Source organism: Harmonia axyridis, chromosome X, assembly GCF_914767665.1.
Source record: "Harmonia axyridis chromosome X, icHarAxyr1.1, whole genome shotgun sequence".
Lineage (NCBI taxonomy): Eukaryota > Metazoa > Arthropoda > Insecta > Coleoptera > Coccinellidae > Harmonia > Harmonia axyridis.
Window position 1 is genome coordinate 5,226,619 of NC_059508.1, and position 13,182 is coordinate 5,239,800.

General features: G+C 34.6%; 1 protein-coding gene across 1 annotated transcript; it reads left to right on the forward strand.

The window, feature by feature from the left end:
• The first annotated feature begins 1,271 nt into the window (after positions 1–1,271).
• Positions 1,272–12,372, forward strand: LOC123686120 (KRAB-A domain-containing protein 2-like). The gene is made up of 2 exons (XM_045626102.1): positions 1,272–2,998; positions 12,152–12,372. Exons 1-2 carry the CDS (start codon positions 1,330–1,332, stop codon positions 12,370–12,372), a joined length of 1,890 nt encoding a protein of 629 aa, XP_045482058.1. The 5' UTR covers positions 1,272–1,329.
• Positions 12,373–13,182: the final 810 nt, after the last annotated feature.

Here is a 13,182-nt window from a genome sequence, read left to right on the forward strand (position 1 = left end):
ATAATAATAATTAGATAGCAACTGTTTTCATCATATTCACTTTGAATCTTCATTTCTTGAAGTATTCCATTAGTTTTTCTAGATGTCTATCTCGTTGTTCGAAAGTAAAAAATCTGCTCTATTTGTTAATATCTTCAGAAAGGAGAACCGAAAATGATGTACATTATAGGGCATTGAAATATGGTATAATTTGAATATTTGGGTGTTATTTAGGATCTTAATATATTCTGTTTTTTTATAAGTTACACAACCCGTACAAAGCCGGGATTGGTAGCTAGTTTGTAAATAAGTCGAAGAAAGTACATACATCTTTTATTCATAAAAGGATCTCTTCTCAATTTGGAAAATCCATTCAGTGAAGAATCCGGAAATATCCGACTATCCCTCTAAGCACCTTTCAAAGTCTCTAGACTGACTTACAACCAGTCTCCCCGGTAATAACCGGATATTCATCGAGCCCAGGCTTTAGGATCTTCGAAAACGATGGTAAGAGACTACAAGTACTGTTTTCATCTAAGCCCCAAAAATCTAATCGATTATTAAAAATATTAGAAAAATATTTTACCTGACATATTCCTTAGGGGTGAATTATAGGAATAACAATATTTATTCATTCATGGAATGAACCAATTATTCCCATTTGCATACTCAATAATGAATCACATGTCAAAATTCCATGATAGGAAACAACTCGATTGAAGCATGCTCGCTGGTTGCTTCTTGATCGCAAAATGGCGAATGCGCACCTCAAATTCTATTTTTATTTCCATAATTCGCTTGTGATATCCGGGTCAAGTTTGTACAACGGTTAAATACGCAGTTTATAATGGAATAACTGGATGTTATAGAGCTAAATTGTAAATGTTTGAAACAAACATGCCCACGTCAATTCCACCTAAAACAATAGACTGCACACTCGTCCTCTATCGAGTGTCTATGTTACGGGCAATGTAATTATTTAGGTCAGTATTCATAATGCTTGGTTATTATGAATAATGACCATTAAAATTGGGCAATTTGATAAATTTCAATTACTTTACGATAACTTCTCACATTGCCCGGTCATTATGAATACTGCTATTATTTATTTGGGCACTTTGATTAATTGACAGCAATGGGACAACCACGTGCGTGTGATGTGATTTTGGCTGGCCAATCAGCATTCATTCTTTGTCGCTCGCCGCCTGTGTCCGTACCTGTGGCTTGCGTCGCATTATTTACGTTTTCTCGTTGCCTTTGGATGTTATTTAGCTTATGTGCGTAAAATGCTTATTGATATATCTCTTAAATTCTGTCTATTTAGTGTTAGTGATTTTTCTATAAAATAAAATGCAGGAACAGTCAATAACTGATGTCAGTGACATGAAGCATCGTTTTAATGAACGTCTGGATGAATTATGTTCCTCAAAAGCTCAGAATACACAAATTCTCACAAAGCCTCAATATTTGGATTTAATAGAAAAGGTTAAAACATCTAGAAGCAAAGTGGTAAATAAAAAACCTGAGGATTATCAGCGTTTACGTAGGTTTGATGTAATGACTATTGGAGAGAAGGAAAAGTTAATAGTTCCTGTAGAGGAAGGTAAAGAGCAGATAAGATTTTACGTACATCGGGAAGAGATATTTCAACTCTTACATGATGCACATATAGCAATTGGGCACGGTGGTCGAAACCGTATGGAAAAAGAGGTAAATTCAAAGTATAAAAACATTACAAGGGAAATGATTGTCACATATCTAAATTTATGTATGACCTGCGAAAAAAAACACAGTGTGCCAAAAAAAGGTTTAGTTGTTAGACCGATACTAAGTAAGAGTATGAATTCAAGATGTCAAGTCGATTTAATTGACATGCAGTCACAAGCTGATGATCAATATAAATTCATACTTGTATACCAAGACCATCTTACTAAATTTATTCAACTTCGACCTCTTAAAAGCAAAAGAGCAGAAGAAGTAGCTTATGTGCTTTTGGATATTTTTGCAATTTTTGGTGCGCCCAGTATTTTGCAAAGTGATAATGGAAGAGAATTTGCTAACAGTACTATTAGCGAACTATGTAGCATGTGGCCCGAGTTGAAGATGGTGCATGGGAAGCCCAGACACTCTCAAAGTCAGGGTTCCGTAGAACGTGCGAATCAGGACGTGGAAAATATGCTTTGTTCGTGGCTAGAAGACAATAGCACCAGGAAATGGTCACAAGGTTTACGTTTTGTACAGCTAATGAAGAACAGAGCTCATCATAGTGGCATCAACTGTACTCCGTATGAGGCCATGTTTGGGACAAAGTTGAAAGTTGGTCTAAAAAGTTTTCTACCCACAGATGTTCTGAATAATATAAATTGTGAAGAGGACTTAGAAGTTTTAGTAAGAGATCAAAATAATGTACAGTCTGTAGAAGATGGTCCTCTGCAAAATAAAACTGAGTCACATGTGTTAGCGGAGCTCCCAGGTCCAAGTCAACATGATGAGGAGGAACTACTTTCTCTTGATAGTTATGTTCAAACTGATTTACATAATAAAGAATTTCAAGAACCTTTCGGACATGAAGATTCTCCGGAAGAACCCTATGTGAAAAAAAGGAAAGCCGACATATTAAAAATTAGGCAGATTTCAGCAAGAAATCTAAAAAAACAAGCTGAAAAAATGATTCAAGCTTCTACCTCAAAATTCCCTGATGCTAAAAAAGGTGACACAGTTAGAGTTCGAGTCCCAGATGTCGACAGAGGTCGCGCCGATGGAAGAAATATTTTGGCATTTGTTCTTGAAGTAACAGATGCTAATATGTATAAATTAGGCACGAAACACGGAATTCTAAATCAACTTTATGCCAGGAACCAATTTACAATATGTAATGAGAAGTTTATATATGATGAAGATATTCCACAGAGAGAGATTTCACTAAGAGAATGTGCAAGATTGTCATCCAAGACAGGGGGCCAAGGCTATAGGCGATGTAGCTGTAAAGGTGGCTGTAAATCCGACAAGTGCAAGTGTCGTAAAGAAAAAAAGTTATGTAACTCAAAATGTCACCAAAGTGGTAGCTGCTCTAATAAATAGATATTATTATTGACATTTTGTGTAAATATAAATTTGTAAGTACGTACATATCTAATACTTTATTTTTATTTGTTCTTAACTTCTGTTGGTACTTATTTCATCGCCACCGGTTTGTTTGTCAGCATTGGAAATTTTATTTGTTATTTTTGTTTCTTACTTTGTCAGTTAGATATGTAGAAATTTGTTATTTTTTATAAGAAATATGAATAAAAATTATTCTTAAATTGCCCACTTGACTTTTAGCATTATCCAAAATGACCGGGCAATGTGATATTTGCAGCATAATTTATCATTTTGTCATATCCTTTTGGGCACTTTTTAAATTGCCCGGGCATTATAAACAATGCCCAATTATTTACATTGCCCGTAACATCTATACAATACTGCTATTTGAAATCCCGGTAATTAGGTGTGAATTAATCCTACATTCAACATGGTCTTTATATAATTACGGTATAAATTATCAGAACTGATGAAAAACTACCTCTCTCAAAACGAAAAAAAAGTTGATTGAATTATGGGTTTGTTTCTATCCTAAGTTTGGATCTTTCTCAAAACTTTTCAAATGGATTTATTAGGTAGCACGATGTGGTATGACACCTATAGGTCATTATATATAAAACTTATCACTATGTTTTATAAACCCATTTGAAAAGTTTTGAAGCAGATATAACTTGGGATCGAAACGTCGATGATTCACTAGGGATTTGTTTAATGTGTCCTGTTCTCAAGCCACAAACCTATACGTGGGTTACTATTTATGTATTGAGAATACAAAAAGCAAATAAGCGATTTTGATGCAAAATATTTTTATTGCTTTCTAAAATAATGGCCTTTAAGATCTATACACTTTTGCATGCGATTTAATGCTAGCATCCTAAATAAAGAAGATTATTATCATATTGCGACATATTCATAATTTTGATCCTCCCAAAACAATCGATTCATGCAAATTTATTGGCTAGGTACACTAACAGCATCATAGCAGAAATATTGAACAAGGGCTCTTAAATTTATTCGTAAATAGGATAACGCCTTTATACCAACTCAAGTGAGAAAGAGGCTGTCAAAGTTAACATCGTTTTGGAAATGAATAAATTCAAGAAAACACCACCCTGGTCCCAGGTGCGTTTTCAACATAATTTGATCTGTTGTCACAGAAATATTAGGCTTTTTTTTCAATATTCTTCTTGCATTTTCTCTGGAACTGGTAACACAATTAACATGAAATTTTATCGGATGGACGTATACGAGGGTTACTATTTAAGTATTGAGGATACAAAAAATGAAAAAGCGATTTTAATGCAAAATATTTTTACTGCTTTTCAAAATAATCGCCTTAAAGATCTATACACTTCTGCATGCGATTGAACTATCATTCGAAAAAATTTTTCCAATCAGAAGATAGTAGTTCTAAAACAGGAGTTTTGAGGGCCTCAAGCTAATTTTCGGGCGATGAAAATCGTTATCCACAAAGTTTATTTTTAATTTCTGGGAAAAGAAGAACTCATTCGATGTCTAGTCGGGGCTGTAAGGCGAATAAACCATTAATTTGATTTTTGTGTACTCATTCGTTGCATTTGATGTGTGTGAGCTCTCATTGTTATGATGCAAGATGATTCGTCGTTTTGGGTTTGTTTCTCTCAATTTACCGAAAACTTCAGGCAAACAAATGGTTTCATACCACTCTGAATTAACGGTCTTTTGATTTTCAAGAGCCATAATTGCCACAGGACAAGTTTTCCTGAAGAAAGACGCCATCATTTGCTTCTTAACGCTTCAAGAACGAACAACTTTTGTTGGCTTTGCTTCACATTGAAACACCCAAACTGCCGACTGGCCTTTTTTTCTGGCTCGTATACATAAATGCACGACTCGTCACCTGTAAAGATATTGTATACCGTTTTGGATGCACCACAGTCGTATTTCGAAATCATTTCACGGCACCAATCGACGCGAGCAATTTTTTGAGCGTCATTCAACAAATGTGGTATCCAACTTGCTCAGAGCTACCGAACACACAAATTTTCGTGCAAAATCTTATGTATGCTAGTCATACTAATGCTTGAACATCTCTCAATTTCCTGATATGTCACATGACGATCTTCTCCAATTAGTTTTCGCACAGCATCAAGATTTTTCGACACAACGACGTATTTTGGACGACCTTCTTTATCTTCGTCCGTGAGCGAACTAAGTCCAAATTTGAATTGAGTGTACAAGCGATATACAGTGGCTTTAAATGGCGCTTCATCGCAAAAGTTGAATTTAGTTGATAGATGCATTTTTCTTGAGTTATACCACCTCTAAAATCCATATTCTGACAGAGATGACATTTTCAAATTACTGTCAACAACAAAAATTGTGCTCGTACATCAAAATATTATGAGTACCTACTTATAACACAAAAAATTTCAAATTTTACGATGTCAATATCAGATTTCACCTGGCAATATCAGTGTTGCCAATTCTCAATACATAAATAGTAGCCCTAGTAATTCAATCTAAGAACACGAAGAAGACAATATGAAAATAAAGTTACGATCGGCAAGGTTAAACTCGTACAAAGTTGTCTCTCTAGACAAAATGCTAATAATTGACAAAAATTAAACAATTTCCAATAAGAGTCTTATGCTATTTTGCCAAAGTAATGTCATAAAAATGATATAATAAGGCTATAATAGTTATAACAGTATAATTTCAAAAAGTCTCGACAATTAGAGATGCCATTTTATATTCGTCCTCTTGTAACATTTGGAGATCATGGCTCGTTAGAGAGTCGATTCGAAGTTCGTGGCTCTAACGCATAAATTTGAATTATGTTCCACCGCAAAACCTCAAATTGCGAAACCAGAAATGATTTATCACTAGAAATATTCCATCAAATAGTTTCTCATCGCTTTCGCAGGGACAATTTCGGCTTTTCTATTTTATATTCATTAAGTTCACAAGGTATGCATGAATGTTTAATGGGTTTTCGAAATCACAAAAACAAAATAAGTCTTCTTTAGTTTTTGAAGAATCAATCCAGTCATGAGGAGAATTTATCAACAAAACAATAGGCCATTTGACAAAATCCTTTCAAAGTATGAAGTTATGTTTATACACAAAAGGAAATGTCGAAGGAGCCATCAAAATGCAGATTCACCTAGTGTTAGTGTCGTCACTTTTAATTAGACAAACGAGTATTTTATAAAAAAAGTTTGTGTTCATTTGTGACAATCATTTCGATGTACCTATGTTATGAATTTATTATTATTTAAGAGAAATTCATAAGGAAGATTACTTCGTTTTATTACATTCTCACTTTAGCAATATATTTGAGAGAAGAATTGAATGTAATATCGAATATCCTATGTTTTCAGAGACTTTTCAATAGGGTAAATGTCGTTCAGACTCTTAAAATATTAGGTGTAAAACTTTGCTTCCGCCGTTTTGAAATAGATGGCTGCAACGGTAAGTGATAGTCGAAATAAATAGATCATAGATGTCACGCAATAAGCTTAGGTATTTTTCAACATAACGCCATCGCAATATTCATCAATTTTTGTCTGAGTCATAAAGTTATTCTCGATTGAACATGTCAGCTTACGAACCATATTCTCGTCATTTGCGAAGGTTTTAATTTTCCGCTTCAATAAGACTCGTGTCAAACGCAACAAGAATTGTCAGGATCATTGGTAGTGATGCAGCAAGCCATTTCAAAACGCCTGAAAGTCATGGGAATGATTCAGTTATAAGGAAATTGGGTGCTGTAAGAGTTGAAGCAGAGAGATGTTGCTCGGCGTTTGTTTGCTTGTGGACAGCTGCTTGCAAGGCAAAGACGGAAAGGATTTCAGCATCGCATTGTGACTGGAGAAGAAAAATGGGTTCATTACGATAATCCCCAGGGCAGAAAATCATGGTGATATCTCGACCATGCTTCCCCGTGGACGGCCAAACCGAATATTCACGGTTCCATGGTCATGCTCAGTATTTGGTGTGACCAGCTCGGCGTAGTGTTTTATGAGTTGTTAAAACTGGCTGAAACAATCACAGGCGATTCTTATCGAACTCCAAACGTTCCTCCCTCGGATTATCACTTTTTCCGATCAATGGCACACGGCTTGGCTGACTAGCACCTCCCGTCTTATAAAGCAGTGAAAAATTGGATCGATTCGTGGATCGTTTCCGCATTTATAATAAAATTTTTGGAGGAAATAATTGTATAGCGTTTTCAAAAATCTAATCTATGACGATGTTAGAAAGTAGGACAATATATTTCAAACCATCAAATAGCCTATTCGCTCAAGACATGATCTCTGTTGAAAATTAGCAGGAGTTCATCCTGGAAAATGCTCTAGAAGCTTATCACTAGAAGAAATTAAAATTCAAGGTTCTCAATAGATATCAAGCCAGTTATTATTCATTACATGCAACGATGAGAAGCTAGAAGTAATTGAGGTTATGTATAGTCAGAAGATAAATAAGTACCATCCATGAATGCAGCCCTCACAATTCTTCTTCTGTAGGTAAAGTAATGGAGAATACACAATAAAAAAATTGACGGCACTCGGAATTTGTTTCTATATTCGAACACAATCGTTGATGTGCAAATTATTGAGGGAAATGAAAATTTCAGCGAAAAAATGCTGCACTACATACTCCACTGAAATATGTCTGTAATATATCATTCAAGGTGCCATCTTCAGGGACAGTATATCCGAAATGTTTTATGTCTCTTTAAGTCCCTTTTCCACTTCGTTCCCACAGCAGTTTTCACCTAAGTAATCATCATAGAATCACGCGAATATACCTGAAACCCACTAGGTGAAGAATGGAATATTCTGTTATCAAGCTATATTTCTTTCCTGATTTATTGTCCAACAGATAGTTATACGAAGTTGTGGACGATAACTTTTTTTGAGGTCTCCTCTATTCAACTTCCTATAAATATTTTAAATCTTGAAGATATAAAAAATTGACAAAGGGGAATGAATTCTAATCGTCAAAAAATAAGATATTTTGATCTCCCATTGAAAATGTCTGATAGCATTGATCAGAAATAATATTTATCTTTATTTCCAAATTTCACATATAATATATACATAAAAAATGAAATTACGTCACAATTGCATAAATAAACTAAACTAAATTCTAACTTCTGAAATAATCGCATAATGAATATGGTTTCAATTCAATTAATATATTCTTTTTGAATTTTCCTAAATTATTAAAATTTTTTAAATTATCAGTTAACTCATTATAAATTTTTTTGCCCATATAATATGGTCCCTTTTCTGAAATAGATAATCTATGTTGGGGATAAATTAAATCTTTTGTTCTTGTATTATAATTATGTGTTCCTCCAACATTGGATCCATTTTTATTTTCAAAAATGAAAACTAAACATTCATATATCTATAAACCATAAACTGTCAAAATATTTTTATCTCTAAATTACGTCTACATGAATGGTTCTTGTTACTCTTTTTTTGTGAAACAAGAACTGACAGTATTCCAGAACTATTTCCCCAGAAAATGATTCCATATCTCAAAATTTGCATAATATAAAATTTCAAGTGTTTCTTCATTCATGTAATGAGTAACAATTCTAATTTCATAGCCAATGGAAGCTAATTTTAAACACGTTTTATTTATATGAATGTCCCAGTTCAAGAATTCCTCAATTTGGTCACCTAAAAACTTTTTATGTGATACAGCCATTATTACATTATTGCCAAGAGTTATGTTGCTTGGAATAATTGGTGACTGTTCAGTGCAAAATAGTAAAATAGTTTGTCTTAGACTCATTTATGAATAGTTTATTCATGAAAAACCATTCACCAGTTTTTAAAAAGCACTCTTCTACTCTATGAGGTTGGACACACTGTGGTCAAATCATAAAAACGATAACTATTAAAAACCTAGAAACATGAAAGGATACGTTCAGATCTGGAATTTCAGGTTCGTCTCTAACGGCGCAAAAAGCGCATAAATAACGAGCGCTCAAAACCTCCTGACGCTATGTCAGTACTTTTCTCGATTTGTTTAATACCAACAGAGTTTTCACTCAAAAATCAAATAATTCGAATTGTTATAAGTCGAGAGATATTGATGGAGAAACCAAAGAGCCTATAAAACAAATAATGAATATTAGGTTAATTGGTTTTGGAACAGACTGGCTTTCCAGAAATGAGTGTAGTTCTTCGAGAATCACGTTTCCAATTATAACTGAGAAATCATTTCATCGGGGTAGGTTTGGTAAAATATCGATTGGATATAAGGTAACATCTCTTGCAAGTAAAATGATCAGAACGTTGATGGATAGCTGCCATCAGCAACTAGGAGAAGTTGCTATCATCCATCTTGGAGCAAGGGAATTTCAGAGAATTGGATACTTCAATCTAGTTATGTTTTAGGTTAAGAATCAATAAATATCCAGGTTACACGTAAATATTGCAACATATTCGTTTTCTTCATGCCCTTAAATTTCAAGAAAAACTGTGTAACAAGGTTTTATTAAACTCAGTTTTTTTGGGACTTTGAAAGCAAAACGTAAAATTTTATTAAATATTTTGAGATAAGAGAGTAAATAATAAACCATAGTGTTATATACGCGATGTATTTCTTGGTTAGATCAAGGGCGTAGATTTTTTCTTGGGGGCGATAATCGAAAAAAAATTTTTCAACGACAACGTTTACTCATATCTGTAATGTGAGAAAAAGGAGTTTTATAACGAAGTTTGAACCTAATTACTCGAAATAATTTTTTTTATCACTAATTCGGTTGTTCTTACCTTATAGAGGATGTTCCTAAATTAGAGATACGGAGGAAAATGAGAGATTCCTTGGATAATTTAAAGAATAAAAAGTCCCATGAATATGAGCCCGCAAACGCTTTGTTTTCGAGATACAGAGTGTTTCCAGTGTGTCGTACTTTTTAGTGATTCTTTTATCAGTTTATCAAATCTTTATTAATCTTCGCTACAGAGTGGTTGAATAAGTACCAAAACTTATAATTAATTCATTCATTACAGCTTAAAAGCTGGATCTTTATAATAATTTGGATTTTACTGAGTATTACTCGAGAGCTGTTTGAAATGTTTCTCTTGAAATCAATAGCAAATTCGATAAAACTATAACAAAAAGTGTAGTAGGACCAGAGTTTCCTTCTACATTTTTCTAAACTACCAGCGGTTCACTAAATATAGCTCAGAAGGAAAGAATCAGGCACCCTTCCAGAAAAAATATCACATTTTGCATTCAAAATTAGCATATTACATGATGAAATCTTCAAATTGGAATATCTATGGTCATTTTAAATTACTTATCTTGTAATGGGAAGGTTCTATGGGAAAAAACTTTAACACCTGTATCTCAAAAAGTGTTTGGGAACTCATGTTATAGGACTTTTTCTCTTGAAATGATCCGGGAAATCTGTCATTTCTATATGTACCTCCAATTTAGGAACACCGTGTAGATATAGTCAATTCAAAATTGATGTCTTTACAAATAAATTGCAATTTGAACGGAACACAATAAATTGTATAACACAGCCCAGACAATTTTTCGATGCGAATTACTCAGTTCAGTTCTTTGATATCTGCAGAATTGAAATTTTGTAACGAGAATGATACAAACTGAAAACAACAGGTAAGTGTATACCGATGATGAATGCAAAAATTACAGATGTCAAATAAGAGGCCAACAAAACGGATAGATAAAGAAAAATAATAAATCTCGGACATAAAGTATTCTTTATGAATTAACTTTATTGAAATACGTAATCTGGTATTTTCCACACTAGTATTTGTATTCCTATCTAAGTAATTGAAAAAACTAACATCTGCATCTTGTTTTTGTCTGCATATTTATTTTGTCATTTCACTGTTCGCCTGTCACAGAATAAAAACATGGCACATTTCTCGGTAATTAAGCCCTTCAGATTGAAGGAGTCGGGTAAGTGTATTAGATTTTTTTTGATTGGTAAGAAATACGAAGGTCAGAAAAGAAAATGAATCAATTAATTATCGTCCAAGTCTGGTGAAAATCACCAGGTTCTTCTTTGTTATCTACGCCACTGTATGTGGTGAAAAAGCCAACTCTGATTTTTTTGTGGAGGGGACAGACATGTTATCCAGTATTTCGGCGAGTATAGAATATGTTGGTATCGAAATCGTCAATTCACAATAAAATCATGATTGTGCCATAATTCTCAGTCATCATCAATTGGTCCATTTCTCATTTTTCAGCTGATAATATCTGGTTGAACAGTCAATCAAATATAAAATATACGTTCGAATTTCGAACATACGAATTTTCATCAGATTTTTCCGGCTATAATTACAACGTCGACATTAATTCCCGATGATGAATTGTTTTTCCAATCCAATTTCGGAGTTGGAAAACAACGAATCTCAATCATGTCTTTTTGCTTGGTATCCGCTTGTCTACACCAGCAATTTCTAGAAATGATTCAGCAAAGAACTTTTTCTCACACCTTATCGATTGAACACCACCTAGATTCTCGATTATAAAATGACTGATGGTATATATAACAGATTTCCAAGCTGGGTCTACTGGGAAATTCCTCCACAATGTGATTTCGTCACATCCAAGAATTTCCCAAGGCAACAACTTCGGCACGAGATCATTCCATACGAGACATCATTATTAATTAGGATAGGAAGAGGTTCCTGACCCTGAGCACGTGTTTCATTAACACAAGAAGTAATTAAGCCACCCCTTTTAATTTCTAAAATCCATGTCAATCGGAAGCAATTGTTTCCGGAAAAAGTATTACATTTGTATTGAATGGGTAAAAAAGAATTGAAATATGCAGCTATTGAGGAATTCTGAGGTGTAGTAAAAAGAAATCCATTATTATCGCATGAAAAACAAGGCTTCAATTACCATAGTTATGTAGAATGATCCGATTCAGGTCAAATATGCGCCGTTTTGTTCGATAACTTGTTGCTATTTGAAGGTAATATCATTATGTCCCTCTCACAAAATCCCTTGTACCTATTAACAATAATTAAGAAATTCGATTTTCACAAGCCTCGGTTGAAGCGAATTTTTCACCAGCAAAATTGTTCGCCATGGGCAGGAACAGATGATAATCACTTGGTGCCAGGTCCAGACTATGAAGTGGATGCATCAGAACCTCCAAACCAAGCTCCCAGAGCTTCTGGCGAGTTACTATCGATGTCTGTGGCCTTGCGTTGTCCTGATGGGAGACAATTGCTTTCCTATTGGCCAAAGCTGGCAGCTTATGAGCATTTGCTCCCTTCGGAGCTGTGCCGTAGAAGAGCAGCTCATTGTAGATAATTCACTGCCAATCCCACCAAACATCCATCAAAACCTTCCTAGTTTGGCCACGTTTCCGCCGGCTCGCCGCATTTCGACCACGGCCGTTTTCGCTTGACGTTGTCCTAAGTGATCCACTTTTCATCACCAGTTACAAAGCGCTTCGAAAAGGTGTCGATTTTGTTGCGATTAAGCATCGATTCGCAGAAGGAAATTTGGTCCATGAGGTTTTTTTGCATTAACTCCTATGTACCCATACATCGAGATTCTCCTCGAAACCAGCCTTATGCGAATGGTTCCTAACGATTTTTTGTGGAATCTTAAGCTCTTGGGCAATCGAAAAAGTGCTTAGATAATGGTCAGACTTGACTTTCCATGATTGTTAAAGACATTTTCGACAATGGACTAGTTTTCATTTTTTTGTTAAGGATTAATTCTAAAAATTTGAGTAAAATGAAACAAAAATGTGGAAGAATCATTGAAATATCTCCAGAAATGAAAAAGTTATGGTACTTTGAAGTTGCGCTTGGAAGAATAATTTCATAGTGTGTACGTGTAAGTGTCGTGACGTCACACACTAGACGCCTGGTATTCGCAGAGTGCTTAGGCCCGGTGCACACATCCGACTTTTGCAGTTGCGACGCCGTTGCGGTGTCGTACCTATTCAATGCACACATACATACTACATCGGCGTGGTTGCGGAGCTGGAACAATTCAATGCGCAATAGTTTCCCATTCAGCATCGTGAATGTAATACTTTCTGGACTTATTTGATAATAGTATTTGTTGGATCATAAAAATTTAAAACTTTTTCAGTTTTTCATGATTTCT

Bases quoted from the DNA above. Each gene is read 5' to 3' on its own strand.
- LOC123686120 (XM_045626102.1), top strand. From the start codon at position 1,330: ATGCAGGAACAGTCAATAACTGATGTCAGTGACATGAAGCATCGTTTT. The intron at 2,999-12,151 runs GTAAAGAAAAAA...CGCCATGGGCAG, and splicing joins ATCCGACAAGTGCAAGTGTC to GAACAGATGATAATCACTTG.